Raw genomic sequence first — 22,086 nt, 5'->3', positions numbered from 1 at the left:
TGTGGCCCTCCTTCCTTTCCGGGCTGCATACCTTCCCTTTCCTCATCCTTCCCCCTCCCCCATCTTCGCCCCCCCCCCCCCTCACCTCTGGCTCTTTCCTTCCCTTTCTCCCCCTCTGGGAGTTTGGTTTGTGCCTACGTCCGGAGACGGACGCTCTTAACTGTTACAAATTCCTTGCTTTCTATACTTGCAAGTCTTCGTCCTTCCTCTGTCCTTCTCTTTTCCTTCCCGCTTCTCTCTGCACTTTTCTCCGCTGCGGCGTTTGAGACCCCTCTTCTTTCCTTTCCCTTTCTCTTTTTTCCTCCCTGTGCGTGTCTGAAGGCCGACCCACGCACTTCCATGCGTAGCCGGTGACGGGGTAACGCGTAATTCCCCGCCCCGGGTAGACAGGTAGGACACGTACGTACCCCCTGGTAACGGCCAGGCCCAGGGAGGGGTGATTACCTGAGCTGATACCTTCCGAAAGTGCCGATTGGTCCCTCCGTCCGTTTGTCGGGAGGTGTGACCTGAGGTGTGAACAATCACCTAAGGCGGGAGTGCCCTCAGTGAGGCCCCCCACAAGGGAGGAGCGCGCCATCGGAGACGCTGGTAATCATGGGGGATTCTTCCGCAATGGTTTCCTCACCTTCCACTATGTCTGCTCACAAACGTAAGTTCACTGAGTCTCAGCCACAGACAGTTCTTCCATCGTTGCCACAGTTCCTTGTTGTTTCTCGGTCTGACGAATGTCACGACTTCTCCACAGTCAACCCTTTCATTATTCAGAAAGGTGTCGACGCAATTGCAGGTCCTGTAAAGTCTTGTTCCAGATTACGGAATGGCACCCTGTTGTTAGAAACAGTCAGTACCCTCCAGGCACAAAAATTGCTGCGTACTTCTCTGCTCCACACCTTCCCTGTCCGGGTGGAACCGCACCGTACCTTAAATTCCTCGTGTGGGGTCGTTTATACACGCTCCCTCGATGGATTGTCTGACGAAGAAATTCAGCACTACCTGTCTGACCAGGGCGTAACGGCTGTTCATAGAGTTATGAAAAGGGTTGACACGAACATCATTCCAACCCGCACTGTCTTCTTGACATTTGACAAATTTCAACTCCCATCGAAAATCAAAGCAGGCTATGAGATAATTTCCGTTCGCCCTTATGTCCCAAACCCTACGCGTTGCTATCGGTGTCAGCGGTTCAGTCACACCAGCCAGTCCTGTTCCAATCCGGCCAAATGTGTTATGTGTGGCAAGAATGCCCATGAGGGTGCTTGTCCACCTCCATCCCCTCGCTGCATCAACTGTATGGGTGACCATGCTGCTTTCTCTCGAGATTGCCCCGTTTTTAAGGACGAAAAGCTCATCCAGGAAATCAGAGTGAAGGAAAGTGTGTCGACCTTTGCTGCTCGAAAATCGAAAATTATTCGCCAGTCGCCAGCCCACCGTGCCTCAGACAGGAAAATACAGCACTGTCCTTGCTTCTCCTCGGCCAACAAAGGAGGCGGCCACGCAGACTTGCGACCTCACCTTTAGTGCCATGGTCGTCAGATCGGCCAGCGCAAAGATCGCCCGTTCAACCTCACCACTTTCGCCTGCCCACTCTATGGCTCACCCTTCATCGGGTTCTGCCAAATCTTGAGCCCACAAGTCAGACACCAAGCCTTCCAAAAAAGAGCATACTCGTGAAGAGTTTTTACGTACCGCAACTTCCCAACCATCGGTTCCTCCTTCATCGAAACATCATACTTCTAAGAAGGCTACAAAGAAACCCAGTTCCTCTCCTTCTCCGCCAGGGCGTGTCCCATCTACAGCACCACCTGGCGGAAATCGCCCTCGGCCGTCTTCTGTGTCGCCGAGGCGCACTGCTGGTGGCCGGCCAACCGGCCGATCGCTGGTGGCAGGAGCTGCTCCTGACCAACCTATGGATCAGGATCTTCTGCCTTCGGCTGACTGCCATTCCATGCTGTCGGTCGCTAGCTCCGAGCAGTCTTTGAGTTGACAGCAACTTTGGTCACATTCCTCCATTTTCTGTTCACCCTATGTCCATTATCCACTGGAAGATCCGCGGCATTCGAGCCAATAGGGATGAATTGTCGATCCTCTTACGATCCTACTCGCCGGTCATCTTCTGTCTTCAGGAAACAAAGCTGCGTCCCCATGACCGCTTTGTTCTCCCTCATTTTCAGTCCGTCCGATATGATCTCCCCTCTGTTGAAGGCACTCCAGCCCATGGAGGACTCATGATTCTTCTCCATGATACTCTCCATTATCACCCAATCACCTTAAACACTTCCTTCCAAGCTGTCGCTGTCCGTCTTTCCCTTTCCGGTTACACGTTCTCTCTTTTTACTGTATACATTCCATCGTCCACACCAATGGCACGAGCTGATCTCCTTCATCTTCTTCGTCAGCTTCCACCCCCCTATTTGCTGGTTGGGGACTTCAATGCCCACCACCCGCTTAGGGGATCTCCACATCCTTGTCCACGTGGCTCACTATTGCTAGACGTCTTCCAACAAGTGGATCTAGTTTGCCTCAACACTGGGGTCCCTACATTTTTGTCTGCCTCCACGACAAATTTATCTCATTTGGACCTTGCGGTCGGTACTGTTCCGCTAGCTCGGCGCTTCGAATGGTTCGCCCTTGATGATACACACTCGAGTGACCACTTTCCATGTGTCCTCAGACTGCAGCCTCAACTGCCATATATGCGCCCGCGACGCTGGAAGTTTGCCCAAGCCGATTGGACACTTTTTTCGTCTCTAGCGACATTCAATGACCATCGCTTTCCCAGCGTCGACGATGAGGTCACACATATTACCGACGTTATTCTTACAGCTGCGGAACGTTCAATACCACGCACCTCCAAATTGCCCCGGCGCCCCCCAGTTCCTTGGTGGAACGAGGCATGCCGTGACGCACTACGTGAGCGGCGACGTGCTCTTCGCATTTTCCGTCACCATCCTACTTTGGCCAACTGTATCCGCTATAAGCAGCTCCGTGCGCGATGCCGTCGCGTCATCCGCGATAGCAAGAAGGCAAGCTGGAAATTCTTTATTAGCTCATTTAACACCTTCCCTCCCTCCTCGGAAGTTTGGAGTCGGCTTCGACGGTTCTCAGGCGTGCCTAGTTTGTCCCCGGTCTCTGGGCTCACTGTTGCGCATGATACATTAGTGGACCCCGTCGCAATTTCTAACTCATTGGGTCAGCATTTTGCTGAGATTTCTAGCTCTTCCAATTACCCGCCAGCGTTTCTCCTGAAGAAACGTGCAGCGGAAGCGCGACCTCATGCTTTCTCCTCTCCAAATCGCAAAAGCTACAATACTGTTTTCTCCATGCGGGAACTCCAACATGCCCTCTCATCTTCTCGCTCCTCCGCCCCGGGACCGGATGGTATCCATGTCCAAATGTTGCTGCATTTATCAACCCATAGTCTGCGTTACCTCCTTCGCCTTTATAATCGAATTTGGACCGACAGTACTTTTCCCCGACGATGGCGGGAAGCTGTCGTCGTTCCTGTTCCGAAACCTGGAAAGGACACTCATCTCCCCTCTAGCTATCGCCCCATTTCTCTCACGAGTAGTGTCTGTAAGGTTTTGGAGCGTATGGTGAATTACCGTTTAGCTTGGTGGCTGGAATCCCGCAGTCTTTTAACACCTGCCCAATGCGGATTCCGAAAGCATCGTTCTGCAGTTGACCATCTAGTTGCTCTCTCCACTTATATCATGAATAATTTTCTCCGGAAACGCCAAACAGTAGCAATATTTTTTGATCTGGAGAGAGCATACGATACCTGTTGGAGGACGGGCATCCTCCGCACACTGTTCTCTTGGACCTTTCGAGGTCGGCTGCCCCTTTTTCTTCGCGAATTTATGGCAGAGCGCACATTTAGGGTGCGGGTGAACACTACTCTCTCCCGTACTTTCTCCCAAGACAACGGGGTACCCCAGGGCTCCGTGCTGAGTGTTGTACTGTTTGCCATTGCCATCAATCCAATTATGGATTGTCTCCTTCCTGATGTCTCGGGCTCCCTCTTTGTGGACGATTTTGCGACCTACTACAGCTCTCAACGGACCAGCCTTCTTGAACGGCGTCTTCAAGGATGTCTCGATCGCCTCCACTCTTGGAGCATCAAAACCGGCTTCCGTTTCTCTCCCAGTAAGACCGTTTGTGTTAATTTTTGGCGACGTAAGGAGTTCCTTCCACCCTCCTTACATCTAGGACCTGTCAACCTTCCGTTTTCAGACGTCGCTAAATTCTTGGGTCTTATGTTTGACAGGAAACTATGCTGGTCCTCCCACATTTCGTATCTTTCGGCTCGCTGTCTGCGATCCCTCAACACCCTCCGTGTCCTGAATGGTACCTCCTGGGGAGCAGACCGAGTGGTCCTTCTCCGCCTCTATCGCGCCTTAGTCCGCTCGAAATTGGACTATGGAAGCATAGTCTACTCCTCTGCTCGGCCGTCTATTCTTTGGCGTCTCGACTCTATCCACCACCGTGGATTACGTTTAGTGTCTGGAGCTTTTTACACCAGCCCTGTGGAAAGCCTTTATGCTGAGACTGCTGAACCTCCGCTGTCCAATCGGCGAGCAGTCCTTCTGAGTCATTATGCCAGCCATCTGTCTTCCATGCCTGCTAATCCAGCCCATGACATATTTTTCGACGCCTCCTTTGATGTAGGGTATGCAGGCCGCCCCTCCTCCCTACTACCACCGGGAGTCCGTTTCAGTCAACTGCTACATTCTCTTTCCTTCCGCTTTCCTAAAACCTTCTTGACAACTTGGGGTACAGCACTGCCTTGGCTCCATCCCCGGATCTGCCTGCTCCGTGACCTTTGTCGATTTCCCAAGGATGGTACCTCTTCACTTGTTTATCGTCGGGCATTTGCTGCTCTATGTGCACAAATGACGGACGCCATATTTATTTACACCGACGGCTCGAAAACATCGTTAGGTGTAGGGAGTGCCTATGTTGTTGGCGACACCCCAAATCACTTTCGGCTTCCCGACCAGTGTTCGGTGTATACTGCGGAGCTTTACGCTGTTCTCCAGGCTGTCCACTACATCCGCCGCCATCAGCGGATACAGTACGTAATCTGCTCCGATTCTCTCAGCTCTCTCCTCAGTCTCCAAGCTCTTTACCCTGTGCACCCTCTGGTCCACCGGATTCAGGATTGTATACGCTTGCTCCACCTGGGGGGCGTCTCGGTGGCGTTCTTCTGGCTCCCGGGACACGTTGGTATCTGCGGAAATGAGGCGGCCGATATTGCAGCCAAGGCTGCAGTCTCTCTTCTTCGGCCAGCTATTCCATCGATTCCCGTCGCCGATCTACGGAGCGTCTTATGTCGTCATGTTGTTCATTTATGGCACGTGCACTGGTCGACACTTCCCCAAAATAAATTGCGGGACGTAAAACTCTTCCTTGTGCTTGGACCTCTTCCTCTTGAACGCGTCGTCGGGAGGAGGTAATTTTAACTAGACTCCGGATAGGGCACTGTCTTTTTTAGCCATCGACATCTTTTAAGTGGCGATCCTCCCCCACTCTGTCCCCACTGCTCTCAGTTGTGGGCGGTAAGACACCTTTTAATTGAGTGCCCCTATTTTACTCCGTTACGCACCCGTCTACAGCTGTAGCCTGATATATCGTCAATTTTAGCAGATGACACGCGATCGGCCGATCGCGTTCTAGAGTTCATTTGTGCCAGTGAAATGACGTCAGTCATTTGAAGTTTTTTTTTTTTTTTTTGGGACAACCTACCCCCTTCTGTAGTGAATTTTTAAGCCTTCCTTCTGCTTTTAGTTTCTCCAATTTTATGACTTTCGTTCCCATTGCTGCTGGTTTCCGTTTTCGGTTTTTTACTGCTTCCTAAGCCACAGACCGGACGCTAATGACCATAGCAGTTTTGCGCCCTAAAACCAAAACAAAAAAAAAGATGAAAGTTGGGGTAATTGTTTGTCACAATCTCATAAATTTCTGATTTTTCAAGGCCTAGGCTGGAGGTTTTGGCACAGAAATGTATTTGAATTCCTGCCCTTCAACAAACATTTGCAGCTTGGTATGAGACTGCGCCTAGGAAGGCAATGCATGCAAATATTTTCATTTCTACTGGTGCTTGTGAATCTACTAAAGAAAATTTTATACATTTAATTTTATTAGAAAGACAGTCGGTTATTTGTGGCTTATATCCATTAGCTATAGCTTCTGTTTTTATGATATTGATTCTTCCTCTTTGACAGATGTACTAAAAGAAGTTTCATGTACACTTTTTGATGTGGATCTGAAGTAAGCCATTTTGTGCTGTGTTGAGGGGCTTGGACCATTATTTATAATCACATCAATTTCAAAAGAATGCTTTTGATTAAGCCTAGATTAAGAAAACTGATACCAGCATCTGTCTTATGCTAGACAGTGAATTTGAGATTCGGGTGCATGTTGTTCATGGTGTATGTAAATGATTAAATTCTTATTTACTGAACTGGATGATTGTCATGAACATTCTTTTTGTAATCAATTTCACTTTTAAAATGGGTTTTGGCCCTGAAAAATGTATTTTTGAAGTGGTTAATGCAAATTTCAGCTGAAAGGCCTGCGTGACTGCTTCCCATTGCTAGACCCTCTGGCTGCATATAAATTTTCTTGTTGAAAAAGTAGTTATGTGCTGTAAATAATTCTGACATTTCTGTGATTGTATGTCTGTATCTTGTAAAGTTGTTTGGTTTTTGGGGAATTGCACTTAATTATTTCAATAGTGTTACTGGCTGGTATATTTGTTTATAGGTTCACAATGTCCAGTGATGTACATCTGGCATTGTCTGGTATGTGCAGACCAGTGGTGTCATAAGTTCTTCAGGATTTCTGGTGGAAAAATTGTTTTCAAATGTGTAAAGTTGCTGAGGATGCCTTTAAGTTTCTTACAGATGTAATACACAGAACTTTTCCTTGAATTAACAATGGGGCGTATTGGGCAGTGAAGTTTGAGATTTGGCTGAGATCTTACAGTGGAAAGACTAGGTCTATGCTATGTTGGACATGAGCACCTGATTAAAGGTTGTAGCAATACACAATTTCCCAAACTGAGCTTGAGATTTAGATGTTGGTTCACTTCTTTCTAGTTGTTTTTGAGAAAGAATTGAAAGGTTTTGCTGCTGTAATCATCTTGTTGTTGTTGTTGTTGTTGTTGTTGTTGTTTTCAGTCCTGAGACTGGTTTGACGCAGCTCTCCATGCAACCCTATCCTGTGCAAGCTTCTTCGTCTCCCAGTACTTACTGCAACCTACATCCTTCTGAATCTGCTTAGTGTATTCATCTCTAGGTCTCCCTCTACGATTTTTACCCTCCACATTGCCCTCCAATACTAAATAGGTGATCCCTTGATGCCTCAGAATATGCCCTACCAACCGATTCCTTCTTCTAGTCAAATTGTGCCACAAATTTCTCTTCTCTACAATTCTATTCAATACCTCCTCATTAGTTATGTGATCAGCTCCTATTCTCTTCTTATCCAAACTATTTATCGTCCATGTTTCACTTCCATATGTGGCTACACTCCATACAGATACTTTCAGCAATGACTTCCTGACACTTAAATCTATACTCGATGTTAACAAATTTCTCTTCTTCAGAAACACTTTCCTTGCCATTGCCTGTCTACATTTTATATCCTCTCTGCTTCGACCATTATCAGTCGTCATTTTGCTCCCCAAATAGCAAAATTCATTTACTACTTTAAGCGTCTCATTTCCTAATGTAATTCCCGCAGCATCACTGGATTTAATTTGACTACATTTCATTATCCTCATTTTGCTTTCGTTGATGTTCATTTTATATCCTCCTTTCAAGACACTGTCCATTCCGTTCAGCTGCTCTTCCAGGTCCTTTGCTGTCTCTGACAGAATTACAATGTCATCGGCGAACCTCAAACTTTTTATTTCTTCTCCAAGGATTTTAATTCCTACTCCTTTCTCTGCTTGCTCAATATACAGATTGAATAACATCGGGGATATGTTACAACCCTGTTTCACTCCCTTCCCAACCACTTCTTCCCTTTCATGCCATCAACTTTTATAACTGCTGTACCAATTGTAAATAGCTTTTCGCTCCCTGTATTTTACCCCTGCCACCTTCAGAATTTGAAAGAGAGTATTCCAGTCAACATTACCAAAAGCCTTCTCTAAGTCTACAAATGCTAGAAATGTAGGTTTGCCTTTCCTTAATCTTTCTTCTAAGATAAGTCGTAAGGTCAGTATTGCCTCAAGTGTTCCAGTATTTCTACGGAATCCAAACTGATCTTCCCCGAGGTCGGCTTCTACTAGTTTTTCCATTCGTCTGTAAAGAATTCGTGTTAGTATTTTGCAGCTGTGGCTTATTAAACTGATTGTTCGGTAATTTTCACATCTGTCAACACCTGCTTTCTTTGGGATTGGAATTATTATATTCTTCTTGAAGTCTGAGGGTATTTCACCTGTTCCATACATCTTGCTCACCAGATGGAGTTTTGTCAGGACTGGCTCTCCCAAGGTCGTCAGTAGTTCCAATGGAATGGTGTCTACTCCGGAGGCCTTGTTTCGACTCAGGTCTTTCAGTGCTCTGTCAAACTCTTCACGCAGTATTGTATCTCCGATTTCATCTTCATCTACATCCTCTTCCATTTCCATAATATTGTCCTCAAGTACATTGTCCTTGTATAGACCCTCTATATACTCCTTCCACCTTTCTGCTTTCCCTTCTTTGCTTAGAACTGGGTTTCCATCTGAGCTCTTTATGTTCATACAAGTGGTTCTCTTATCTCCAAACGTCTCTTCAATTTTCCTGTAGGCAGTATCTATCTTACCCCTAGTGAGATAAGCCTCTACATCCTTACATTTGTCCTCTAGCCATCCCTGCTTAGCCATTTTGCCTCTCTGTCGATCTCATTTTTGAGACGTTTGTATTCCTTTTTGCCTGCTTCATTTACTGCATTTTTATATTTTCTTCTTTCATCAATTAAATTCAATATTTCTTCTGTCACCCAAGGGTTTCTACTACCCCTCGTCTTTTTACCTACTTGATCCTCTGCTGCCTTCACTACTTCATCCCTCAAAGCTACCCATTCTTCTTCTACTGTATTTCTTTCCCCCATTCCTGTCAATTGTTCCCTTACGCTCTATCTGAAACTCTGTAAAACCTCTGGTTTATTCAGTTTATCCAGGTCCCGTCTCCTTAAATTCCCACCTTTTTTTCAGTTTCTTCAGTTGTAATCTACAGTTCATAACCAATAGATTGTGGTCAGAGTCCACATCTGCCCCTGGAAATGTCTTACAATTTAAAACCTGGTTCCTACATCTCTGTCTTACCATTATACAATCTATCTGATACCTTTTAGTATCTCCAGGCTCCTTCCATGTATACAACAGTCTTTTATCATTCTTGAACAAAGTGTTAGCTGTGATTAAGTTATGCTCTGTGCAAAATTCTACCAGGCGGCTTCCTCTTTCATTCCTTACTCCCATTCCATATTCACATACTACATTTCTTTCTTTTCCTTTTCCTACTATCAAGTTCCAGTCACCCATGACTATGAAATTTTTGTCTCCCTTCACTATGTGAATTATTTCTTTTATCTCATCATACATTTCATCAATCTCTTCATAATCTGCGGAGCTAGTTGGCATATAAACTTGTACGACTGTGGTAGGCATGGACTTCGTACCTATCTTGGCCACAATAATGCATTCACTATGCTGTTTGTAGTAGCGTACCTGCATTCCTATTTTCCTATTCATTATTAAACCTACTCCTGCATTATCCCTATTTGATTTTGTATTTATAACCCTGTATTAACCTGACAAGAAGTCTTGTTCTTCCTGCCACCGAACTTCACTAATTCCCACTATATCTAACTTTAACTTATCCAATTCCCTTTTTAAATTTTCTAACCTACCTGCCCGATTAAGGGATCTGACATTCCTCGCTCCGATCCTTAGAATGCCAGTTTTCTTTCTCCTGATAACGTCCTCCCGAGTAGTCCCCATCCGGAGATCTGAATGGGGGACTATTTTACCTTCGGAATATTTTACCCAAGAGGACGCCATCATCATTTAACCATACAGTAAAGCTGCATGCCCTTGGGAAAAATTACGGCTGTAGTTTCCCCTTGCTTTCACCCGTGCGTAGTACCAGCACAGCAAGGCCGTTTTGGTTAGTGTTACAAGGCCAGATCAGTCAGTCATCTACATCTACATACATACTCCGCAATCCACCAACGGTGCATGGCGGAGGGTACCTCGTACCACAACTAGCATCTTCTCTCCCTGTTCCACTCCCAAACAGAACAAGGGAAAAATGACTGCCTATATGCCTCTGTACAAGCCCTAATCTCTCTTACCGTATCTTTGTGGTCTTTCCGCGAAATACAAGTTTGCGACAGTAAAATTGTACTGCAGTCAGCCTCAAATGCTGGTTCTCTAAATTTCCTCAGTAGCGATTCACGAAAAGAATGCCTCCTTTCCTCTAGAGACACCCACCCGAGTTCCTGAAGCATTTCCCTAACACTCGCGTGATGATCAAACCTACCAGTAACAAATCTAGCAGCCGGCCTCTGAATTATTTCTATGTCCTCCCTCAATCCTACTTGATAGGGATCCCAAACGCTCGAGCAGTACTCAAGAATAGGTCGTATTAGTGCTTTATAAGAGGTCTCCTTTACAGATGAACCACATCTTCCCAAAGTTCTACCAATGAACCGAATACGACTATCCGCCTTCCCCACAACTCCCCCCTGCGGGTCCGGGGGTTAGAATAGCTTCGAGTTATTCCTGCCTGTCGTAAGAGGCGACTAAAAGGAGTGCCTCCCCCTCAAGGGGGTAGTTTGCGCCTGCGTCCGGAGACGGACGATTCCACGACTTCTATTTGTGGTCATTTTGGTTTTTCACTTATTCTTGTTTCTTCCTTCCTTTGGTTCCTTCTTTTGTTTGGTTCCTTTCTTTGTCCTTCTCCCTCTCACTGTCTTCCTTACTTTTCCCCTTGCCTTCTTCTCCTTGCCTTCTTGTCCACCCCCTGGTAAAGGCCAGGCCTGGGGAGGGGTGGTGGCCTGAGCTGACACCTTCCGACCACGCCGATTGGTCCCTCCGTCCGTTTCTCGGGAGGTGTAAACATTCACCTAAGGCAGGAGTGCCCTCTGAGAGGGTCCCCACAAGGAAGGAGCGCGCCATCGGAGACGCTGGCAATCATGGGGGAATCCTCCGCAATGGATTTCTCTTCTTCTTCTCTCTCGACTTCTGCTCAAAAACGGAATCTTGACCAGACACCAATGACAAAAGTACTACCGCCTGCCCCAAAGTTCCTCGTAGTTGCTCGACCTGAGGACGGAAAGGATTTTTCATCTGTGAACCCTTTTGTTATCCAGAAGGGCGTAGATGCCATAGCCGGATCTGTCAAGTTTTGTACCTGGATGCATAACGGTACCTTGTTACTAGAAACTGAGAGTGCCTTTCAGGCACAAAAACTGCTTCGGGCCACACTCCTGTACACGTTCCCTGTCCGGGTGGAGGCTCACCGCACTTTGAATTTGTCACGTGGTGTGGTATATACTAGAACACTCGACGGATTGACTGACGAGGAGATTCAGTCTTTCCTTGCTGAGCAGGGCGTGACGGCTGTCCATAGGGTCATGAAGAAGTTCAACAATGACCTTGTACCGTCCCGTCGCTTTTCTTGACCTTTGATAGTGTTCAGCTGCCACCGCGCATCAAAGCGGCCTACGAGGTTCTTTTTGTTCGCCCCTATGTCCCGACACCTACGCGCTGCTACCAGTGTCAGCGTTTTAATCACACTCGCCAGTCTTGTTCTAATGTGGCTAAATGTGTCACTTGTGGCAGGGATGCCCATGAGGGTGACTGTCCACCTCCGTCTCCTCATTGTGTGAACTGTCAGGGTGACCATGCAGTGTCCTCCCGCGACTGTCCCATCTACAAGGAAGGACGATGTATACAGGTAATTCGGGTCAAAGAGAAAGTGTCCACCTCGGCTGCTCACAAGCTATTTGCTAGTAGGAAGCCCACGCTGCTCCCAGCGGAGAAATACAGTACTGTCCTCGCCTCGCCTTGCCTCGCCTCTCCTCTCCTCTCCTCGGACTACCAGGGAGGTGGCGACGCAGACATGCGATCTGACCTTCAGCACTGCGGTTGTCCGTTTTGCCAGTGCTAAGATCACCCGGTCAACGTCTCCTCTACCTCCTGCCACCCCTACGACACAAGCACCTTCATCAGCTTCTGCCAAGACGAAGACCCAGAAGTCAGATTCACGGGCCTTCACGAAGGAACCGTCCCGTGCGAGACTTCCTACGTACCTCGAACTCCCAGCCATCGATCAGTTCTTCCACTAAACGACCTTCCAAGAAGGCTCATAGGAAGCAAAGTTCTCCTTCTCCACCACGGCGCGTTTCTTCTCCTGCGCCACCCAGTGGTTGCCGCCCTAGGCCATCGTCCGTATTGCCTGGCCGCACCGCTGGTAGCCGGACATCTGGCCGTTCATCGGCGGAGAAAGCTCCCCCTCCCGGCCATCTTAACAAGATGGCCGATGAACCTATTGAACCAATGGACAATGACTCTCCGCGTATTGATAGCGGCGGCAGTGCTCGCTCGAAGCCAGGCCCTCAGCGGCCTTCGAGGTGACCCCTTCTTGCTTCTCCTTTTTCTTTTTCTTCTCCCGATGGCACTTCTTCGTTGGAATATTCGCGGCATTCGCTCCAACCGAGAGGACTTGAAGTTACTGCTACTCTTGCACTGTCCACTCGTCGTAGCCGTCCAGGAAACGAAGCTACGCCCATGCGATCAAATTGACTTGGCACACTATGCCTCTGTGCGTTTTGACATATTCCCTGTGGCAAGTATTCCGGCTCATGGAGGGGTTATGTTGCTGGTCCGGGATGATATTTACTGCGATCCCATCACATTGCACACCGGCCTGCAGGCAGTTGCCGTCCGAATTACTCTCCCCACTTTTACATTTTCCATTTGTACCGTTTACACTCCATCGTTGTCTGCCTTTACCAGGGCAGACATGATGCAAATTATTGCTCAGCTACCTGCACCATTTTTGTTAACTGGAGACTTCAATGCCCACCATCCCCTTTGGGGCTCTCCAGCATCCTGCCCGAGGGGCTCCCTGTTAGCAGACCTTTTCAACCAACTCAATCTTGTCTGCCTCAATACTGGCGCCCCTACTTTTCTTTCGGACACATCTCACGCCTATTCCCATTTAGACCTCTCTATATGTACTACCCAACTTGCACGTCAGTTTGAGTGGTATGCACTTTCTGATATGTATTCGAGCGACCATTTACCGTGTGTTATCCATCTCCTGCATCACACCCCCTCTCCATGCTCAACTAGTTGGAACGTCCCCAAAGGAGACTGGGGGCTCTTCTCTTCCAGGGCGACCTTTCAGGATCAAACCTTCGCAAGCTGCGATAGACAGGTCACACACCTCACGGAAGTCATTCTCACTGCTGCTGAATGTTCCATCCCTCACACTACTTCTTCTCCACGTCGCGTACCGGTCCCCTGGTGGACCACAGCATGTAGAGACACTTTACGTGCTCGTCGACGTGCTTTACGCACCTTTAAATGCCACCCTACGGTGGCAAATTGTATCAATTATAAATGATTACATGCGCAGTGTCGTCGTGTTATTAAAGAAAGCAAGAAAGTCAGCTGGGCTGCTTTCACAAGCACCTTCAACAGTTTTACTCCTTCTTCTGTTGTCTGGGGTAGCCTGCACCGGCTATCTGGCACTAAGGTCCACTCACCAGTTTCTGGCTTGCGGGTCGCGAATGATGTCCTTGTGGCCCCTGAGGATGTCTCCAATGCCTTCGGACGCTCATTACCACCCTGCCTTCGTCCCCCGAAAACAGGCAGAGGAGGCTAGGCCAACTAACTTCCGCTCCTCGAATCGTGAAAGTTGTACTGCCCCATTCATTATGCGGGAACTGGAAAATGCACTTGCCCGGTCATGGTCCTCCGCTCCAAGGCCTGATTCTATTCATATTCAGATGCTAAAGAACCTTTCTCCTGCGGGTAAAGGTTTTCTTCTTCGTACATACAATCGCATCTGGATTGAGGGTCATGTTCCCACATGCTGGCACGAGTCTTTTGTTGTCCCGATTCCTAAGCCAGGGAAGGACAAGCACTTGCCTTCCAGTTATCGACCCATCTCGCTTACCAGTTGTGTCTGTAAGGTGATGGAGCAAATGGTTAACTCTCGTTTGGTTTGGCTGCTCGAATCTCGACACCTACTTACCGATGTACAACGTGGATTTCGTAGGCGCCGCTCAGCTGTTGACCATCTGTTTACATTGTCGACCTTCATTATGAATAACTTCTTGCGGAAGCGCCCGACCGTGGCTGTGTTCCTTGACTTGGAGAAGGCTTACAACACCTGTTGGAGGGCGGGCATTCTCCGCACCATGCATACATGGGGCTTTCGCGGTCGCCTCCCTCTTTTTATTCATGCCTTTTTAATGGATCGATAGTTCAGGGTACGCGTGGGTTCTGTCCTGTCCGATGCCTTTCGCCAGGAAAATGGGGTGCCACAAGGCTCAGTTTTGAGCATCGCTCTCTTCGCCATCGCGATCAATCCAATAATGGATTGCCTCCCAGCTGATGTATCAGGCTCCCTTTTCGTGGACGATTTTACCATCTTTTGCAGCGCGCAGTGTACACGTGTCCTGGAGCGCTGTCTTCAGTGTTCTCTTGACCGTCTTTACTCCTGGAGTGTCGCCAATGGCTTCCGTTTTTCTGCCGAGAAGATGGTCTGTATTAACTTCTGGCGCTACAACGAGTTTCTCCCACCGTCCTTACGACTCGGTCCCGTTGCTCTCCCAATCGTGGAGACAACCAAATTTTTAGGCCTTACATTTGACAGGAAACTTAGCTGGTCTCCACATGTGTCATATTTGGCTGCCCGTTGTACCTGTTCTCTAAATGTCCTCAGTGTTCTCAGTGGTTTGTCGTGGGGAGCGGATCGAATCGTCCTATTTCGCCTATATCGATCGATCGTCCGCTCAAAGCTGGATTATGGGAGCTTCGTATACTCTTCTGTACGGCCGTCCGTCTTACGCTGCCTTAACTCCATTCAACATCGGGGTTTACATCTTGCGATCGGAGCGTTTTATACTAGTCCCGTCGAGAGTCTTCATGCCAAAGCTGGTGAATTGCCACTAGCCTACCGGCGCGATACAGTGCATTGTCGGTATGCCTGTCGGCTGTTGTCAATGCCCGACCACCCGTCTTATCGTTCCTTTTTTGACGACTCTCTCGACCGTCAATACGGGTTGTATGTCTCTGCCCTGCTATCCCCTGGAGTCCGCTTTCGTCGCCTCCTTCAGCACTGTGATTTTTCACTCCCTGCAACCTTTTGAGTGGGCGAGAGCCAAACGCCACCTTGGCTCCAGGCTCAGGTTCGCGTTCACCTTGACCTCCGCTCACTCCCAAAGGAGGTTACCCCCGGTTCGGTATACCGCTCCCATTTTGTCGAACTTTGTTCGAAGATCATTAATATGACCGTCATTTATACAGATGGCTCTAAGACCAAGGACGGTGTCGGGTTTTCCTTTATTGCCAGGGCACACAGTTTCAAATACCGGCTCCATGGCCATTGTTCGGGCTTCACAGCTGAGCTCTTTGCCCTCTACCAGGCTGTTCTTTACATCTGCCGCCACCGACATTCTGCTTATGTCATCTGCTCCGATTCTTTGAGTGCCATCCAGAGCCTCAGTGATCCGTATCCGGTTCACCCTTTCGTGCACCGGATCCAACGCTCTCTTCAGCAGCTGGTGGACGACGGTTCTCCGTTTACCTTTATGTGGGTTCCTGGCCATGTCTGTATCCCTGGGATCGAAGCTGCGGATGCCGCGGCCAAGGCTGCGGTCCTCCAGCCTTGGACAGCTTCTTGTTGTGTCCCTTCATCAGATTGTAGCAGGGTCATTTGTCAGCGCATTTTATCGCTGTGGCATGCCGATTGGGCTGCCCTTACGGACAACAAGCTTCGAGCTTTGAAACCTCTTCCCGTGGCTTGGACGACCTCTTCACGCCCTTCTCGGTGGGAGGAGGTCGTTTTGGCCTAGCTACGAATTGGACACTGCCGGTTCAGCCACCGCCATCTGCTGACGGCTGCACCGGCGTCGTTCTGCTCATGTGGGCAATTGCTGACGGTACGCCACATTTTAACGTCCTGTCCGACTTTTAATAAACTGCCCGTTGATCTTGGCCTGCCATGTACTCTGGATGCCATTTTAGCGGATAACCCAGGAGCAGCTGCTCGTGTTCTTCATTTTATCAACTTGACAAAGCTGTCTAAGAACATTTGATTATGCTGTTTTTTTAAATCCTATGCCTGTCTGTCTTTTATAGTATTGTCCCTTTTCGTTGCTGTTTTAACCTTGTGCCTCGCGGTGCATTCCTAATTTAGTCTGGGCGCTAATGACCATTGTAGTTGTGCGCCCTAAAACCACAAAAAAAAAATTCCCCACAACTGCCAATACTTGCTTGTCCCAGTTCATATCGCTCTGCAATGTTACGCCCAAATATTTAATCGATGTGATTGTGTCAAGCGCTACACTACTAATGGAGTATTCAAACATTACAGGATTCTTTTTCCTATTCATCTGCATTAATTTACATTTATCTATATTTAGAGTTAGCTGCCATTGTTTACACCAGTCACAAGTCCTGTCCAAGTAATCTTGTATCCTCCTAAAGTTGCTAAACGACGACACCTTCCCGTACACCACAGCATCATCAGCAAACAGCCGCGCATTGCTATCCACCATGTCCAAAAGATCATTTATGTAGATAGAAAACAACAGCGGACCCACCACACTTCCTTGGGGTACTCCAGATGATCCCTCACCTCCGATGAACACTCACCATCAAGGGCAACGTACTGGGTTCTATTACTTAAGAAGTCTTCGAGCCACTCACATACTTGGGAACCAATCCCATATGCTCATACCTTAGTTAGGAGTCTGCAGTGGGGCACCGAGTCAGACGCTTTCCGGAAGTCAAGGACTATGGCATCCGTCTGATACCAGTCATCCATGGTTCGCAAGATATCATGTGAAAAAAGGGCGAGGTGAGTTTCCCAGGAGTGATGCTTTCTAAAGCCGTGCTGATGCATGGACAGCAACTTCTGTGTCTCAAGGAAATTCATTATATTTGAACTGAGAATATGTTTGAGAATCCTGCAACAAACCGATGTTAAGGATATTGGTCTGTAATTTTGAGGATCCGTCCTTCCACTCTTCTTATACACAGGCGTCACCTGCGCTTTTTTCCAGTCGTTCGGGACTTTACGTTGCCCCTGCAACTACTGAGAAGGCTGCTGCCCCTCTTCAGGAACCACACGTTTGTCTGGTCTCTCAACAGATACCCCTCCGTTGTAGTTGCACCTACGGTATGGCTATCTGTATCACTGAGTCACACAAGCCTCCCCACTAACAGCAAGGTCCATGGTTCATGGGGAAGGAGGGGGCGGGGTGTAATATCTTAATGCGGTTATTAAGATGTAATCATCTTAATAACCACATTATTTTGCTCTAAGACTTGGCAATTTGTGCAGATTTACTTTGGCTCTTAATGTTAATTGTAATGTAATAAAGGTTTACATTAAAAGCTAGACAGGTCTTGTTAACCACTATAGCTTGAATTACCTACAAGATCTTCACTTTGCAGTTTTTGAAGGTATAAACTATTTAGAAAGCCTGCCTAGACAATTTCAGTTTTATTTGATCCATGTTGCATCTCATGAATTTTGTGGTTGTTAATGATTGTTAGTGAATTAATTTTATATTCTCACATAAATCACTCACAAACTGTAATGATTGTCAGAATCACTTTAAGTGTGATTTGTAGTATGCAGTCTGATGGCTTTATAATGTGTGTTTTTTTTTGTTTTTTTTTTAATTTCCACTGTCAGTTGTTAAAAATTAGAAAGCACTTGAAAACAACTTGTCATATAGTCCTCAAATAATAGATTCATTCTTAAAGTGCAAACATTTTTTTCTATTAATTAAAGTGTTTCACTTTCCACTGTTATATCTAATTATTTTGCCACCTCCAGCATAGGTGTAGAAATCAATATAATCACAAAGATTTTATTGCTCTCTAGACATTCACTTTCTTTCTCTTTATTGAGATGAAGATGAAACCACAGAGACGAATTAATTGTGAATCGTCTAGGCTAAACAGGTAGTTCACCACATATTTTCGTTACTTTATAGCTTTGCGTTGTAGGAAATGGATGCTACCGTAGCTTAGTGGACCCTCTTGAATTTGTAAACAAAAATATTGAATGTAAAGCACATCTGCGATTGTCTGACAGACATGAATATTTTGAAATGTGTTTTACGTGCCACTGTGATTTATTTAGAATAAGTGTGCTGTTTGCATTCCAGCAGGCTATACATTGTCCTGGAAAAGAATTAGCAAGGCAAAGTGCCGTCCAGTGGAATATTTGTAACCGTATACAACTGTTTCAACTTGTGTCTAAGTAAATGCAGATTAATTAGCATGTTCAACATTTGTAGTCCTGTCTTCGTCTGTTGCATGTAATATTACGGTATATTGATAATTTTTACTTTTTGGACCATCTGACTAAAGTTGAATAAAATACAAATTTTGTACTATATATGTTTCGCCTTTATTCTCTGCAAGGCATTTTTAGTAGCCTGGAATATGTACATATTTTTACTATTTAGTTTACATTTTGGCCAGTGTACCTATAGGTTATAAACAGTTCTGGCAGTCGGTTTTTGCTATTATGTAGTAATAATTTGAACTGTACTTAGAGGTTGCGTGGACGATTTTCTACATATTACTCTTCTGTTCCATTTTTGGTGCCATTCCTCTTCTTATAAATGCCACTTGGGGTTTTCCCCCACATTTCACAGCACTAGGAACGGAACACTTGGTTTGATGTAATGTTTTGATTTGTGTTGCCGACTGTCAGATGTTATTGCTGTGTGTGTGTGTTTGTGTTTGTGTTTGTGTTTGTGTGTGTGTGTGTGTGTGTGTGTGTGTGTGTGTGTGTGTGTGTGTGTGTGTGTGTGAAGAGGGCAAAGGGGGGGGGGAGGTTTTTTTCCCTGCTTATGTGAGAGGGATGTTTTTTATATTACAGTTTCTTTTATTGAGTGTAGTAGGGAGCCTGTACTGGTGTGTGTGTGTGTGTGTGTGTGTGTGTGTGTGTGTGTGTTCATTTGTCACACGTTTGTTTTCAGCAGTGGCATTCTGAATGTGGAAGTTTTCTTGCATTTGTGTAAGATGTTTGTCATGGTTACTTATTCTTATTATTTTCATTTCTTGTTCCATGTTTTGGGATGGTGGTTATGGTGTTCTAAATGTTCTGAAAATGTGGAATGGTTTGTTTCATACTTCCAACGGCTGATATGTTCTTTGTATTGTGTTTTAAAATTTCTGCATGTTATGCCTATATATACTGCATCACAACTTTGAAATTCAAGTTTATATATTTTTGATCACTGGAATTTATCCCTTGGGTAGCTATTTGGCTTATGTGTGATTGGAGGGTTTGCCCAGTCTTATATGCTATTTGGAAATCCTGTCTCTTTAGGATGTTTGCAACTATGTGTGTTAATTTATGTGTGTAAGTGTGTACAAACACACTCAACAAACACACACAATGACAACACCACACAGAAAAGAAACAGATGGTACACTATGACTATTGTCCAGTAATAAATGTCTTACTATGTGTTAACATGTACTCTTGGTCGTCTGGCAGACACTGCCCATCTTCCCTGTATCTCAGGTCTAATGTGCTGTCACATGACTGTAAAATTTTTGAAAACTAAAATATTTTTTAAACAAACATAATTAACAAACTTCCACAGGTACTGGATTAACCAATCCCAGTGTGAGGACCTTATTAAAAATTATTGATGACTTTTGAAACAATGCATTTTCGATATTATTGTCCACCATTTTCATTTACAATGAATTACATTGTTTTTGAAAATGAGTGATAATGAATTTCCATGTGTTTTAAACTTCTTATCATCCATGTTTCACTTATACACAAGGCTGAACTCCATACAGATACCTAAAGAATGTTTTCTTGCTATTGCTAGTTTGCATTTTTTATCCTCCCGACTTCGGCCATCATTGGTTATTTTGCTGCCCAAATAACGAAACTCATCTACTGCTTCTATTGTCTCATTTCTGAATCTAATTCCATATGCATCACTTCAGTTAATTCCACTACATTCAATTATATTTGTTGGTGTTAATCTTGCAAGTCCCTTCCAAGGCATGATCCATTTCATTCAGTGGCTATTCAAAGTACCTTGCTGCCCCTGACAGAATTGTAATATTATTTGCAAACCTCAGTTTTTATTTCTTCTCCCTGAGCTTTCGTGCATTTTTCTGAGTATTTCCTTCATTTCCTTTATTTCTTGCACAGTGTGCAGATTGAATAACATCAGGGAGAGGCTATAACTCTCTCTGCCCCCTCAACTACTGAGTCTCTTTCTCATCCATTGACTCTTACAACTGAAGTCTGCTTTTTGTAAAAAATTGTGAATAGCATTTAGCTCATAGAATTTTATATCTACAACCATCAGAATTTTAAAGCAAGCACTTGAGTCAGTGTTAAAAGCATGTACCAAATCTACACATGTAAGTTTTGACTATCTCTTAAGACAAGTCATAGGCCCAGTATTACCTCACATGTTCCTAGATGTTGAAATAGTGAAGTTATGATAGTTTTAATTTTTTCATGTTCTTTCTGTGTTATCTAATCATTGTACAGAACTTACAAATACATAATTGTATTACAAATTTTTTACAGGTACTGGCAATTGATAAGTGGAATACCGATTCAGTGGAAGAATTTTTGAAGACGCATTTGGAATCTGTAGAAGATGAAAAGAGAGACTACTTGGAAAGTAATATGGTTTGATGTGTCTTGCTGTGCTGTTTTTTCATGCAAAAGTTTTATGTTACTGTACAATTGCCAAAGTAAGAGCTTGTAAGATAGGACGCAGGTAGTAAGTAGATAATTCTGTGTATAATCAGCTTTGGAAGTCTGGCTGTAGCCTGTGATTTGCCATCTGAAATGGACCTGTAAAATTTGTGAGCTACGCAAGACACACAGACAAGTATTTACATGTTAAATAAAAAGATAAGTAACGTTTGTTTTTATGGAGGCTGTGATTTACATGACAAATGTCATATTTGTGTTCAGTTGTTATAAAGTGTAATAAATTGTCATCACAATTAACAGAAAATTAAAGTGGGAGTGAATGTGTAGTGATGATTTTGGTTACACTCATAAGTCTCAATGTTGTTGTATTAGAAAGTAAAATGGTAAAATGAAAGGTTTGTCATTTCTTCATTTGATCTATGTGAATGAAAATTGTTTTGCTACCTCTACCAGCATTACCCCTTAGTTTTCAAATGCCTTTGAGAATAATTTTGTTTCCTGTATAATCTGAATCAGTTTTTAACAACTGCATCCAGAAGACTTCCAGCTGAAGCCTTCCTGCCGTTGGTCACCAATTTGCAATTTTCTGTTTTGAGGCTCAAGTGTTGTACAAACTCGTTCAGTGCTTGCAATGGATCCCCCAGCTTCCTTTTGTTGTAATACAAGGTGTACATCTTTGCTTCCACTGTTACCCCCCCCCCCCCCCCCGGAATTTTAGGCTTTAATGAAACAAATTGGTTTTACATGTATCATTCAAATTATTTTCCATCACTGGCCACTACTTTCTCCCATCTTTCGGGCAGTTCATGAATCCTGCCTCAAAAAAAATGTTCATCTTTTGAAGCGATCCACAAATAAGTCCGATTTGTGACTTCTTCATGAGATCAGAAGTGTTGGTCAGCCAGGCCATGCACCATTGGTTTAAACAGGTGATAGTCAGAGGGAGCAATGTCTGGAGAATATGGTGGGTGGAGTAGGACTTCCCATTTTAACGTTTCCAAGTACGTTTTGACCTCTTTTGCAACGTGGGGTCGAGCATTGTCATGCTGCTAAATCACTTTATTGTGCTTATCGCTGTATTGCAGCCGTTTGTTTTTTAATGCTCTGCTCAAATGCATTAATTGCG

General features: G+C 45.5%; 1 protein-coding gene across 1 annotated transcript in view; it reads left to right on the top strand.

Moving 5' to 3' along the window:
* The window catches only part of LOC126187548 (selenoprotein F), a 69,357-nt gene extending 48,003 nt beyond the window's left edge, over window positions 1-21,354 (top strand). The window contains exon 5 of the mRNA XM_049928699.1: window positions 20,826-21,354. Coding sequence (XP_049784656.1) covers window positions 20,826-20,936 — 111 coding nt within the window. The 3' untranslated portion in view covers window positions 20,937-21,354. The remainder of the gene's footprint in view (window positions 1-20,825) is intronic.
* Window positions 21,355-22,086: the final 732 nt, after the last annotated feature.

The sequence above is a fragment of the Schistocerca cancellata genome, chromosome 5, assembly GCF_023864275.1.
Source record: "Schistocerca cancellata isolate TAMUIC-IGC-003103 chromosome 5, iqSchCanc2.1, whole genome shotgun sequence".
NCBI lineage: Eukaryota > Metazoa > Arthropoda > Insecta > Orthoptera > Acrididae > Schistocerca > Schistocerca cancellata.
This window is presented reverse-complemented; position numbering and strand designations above follow the sequence as displayed.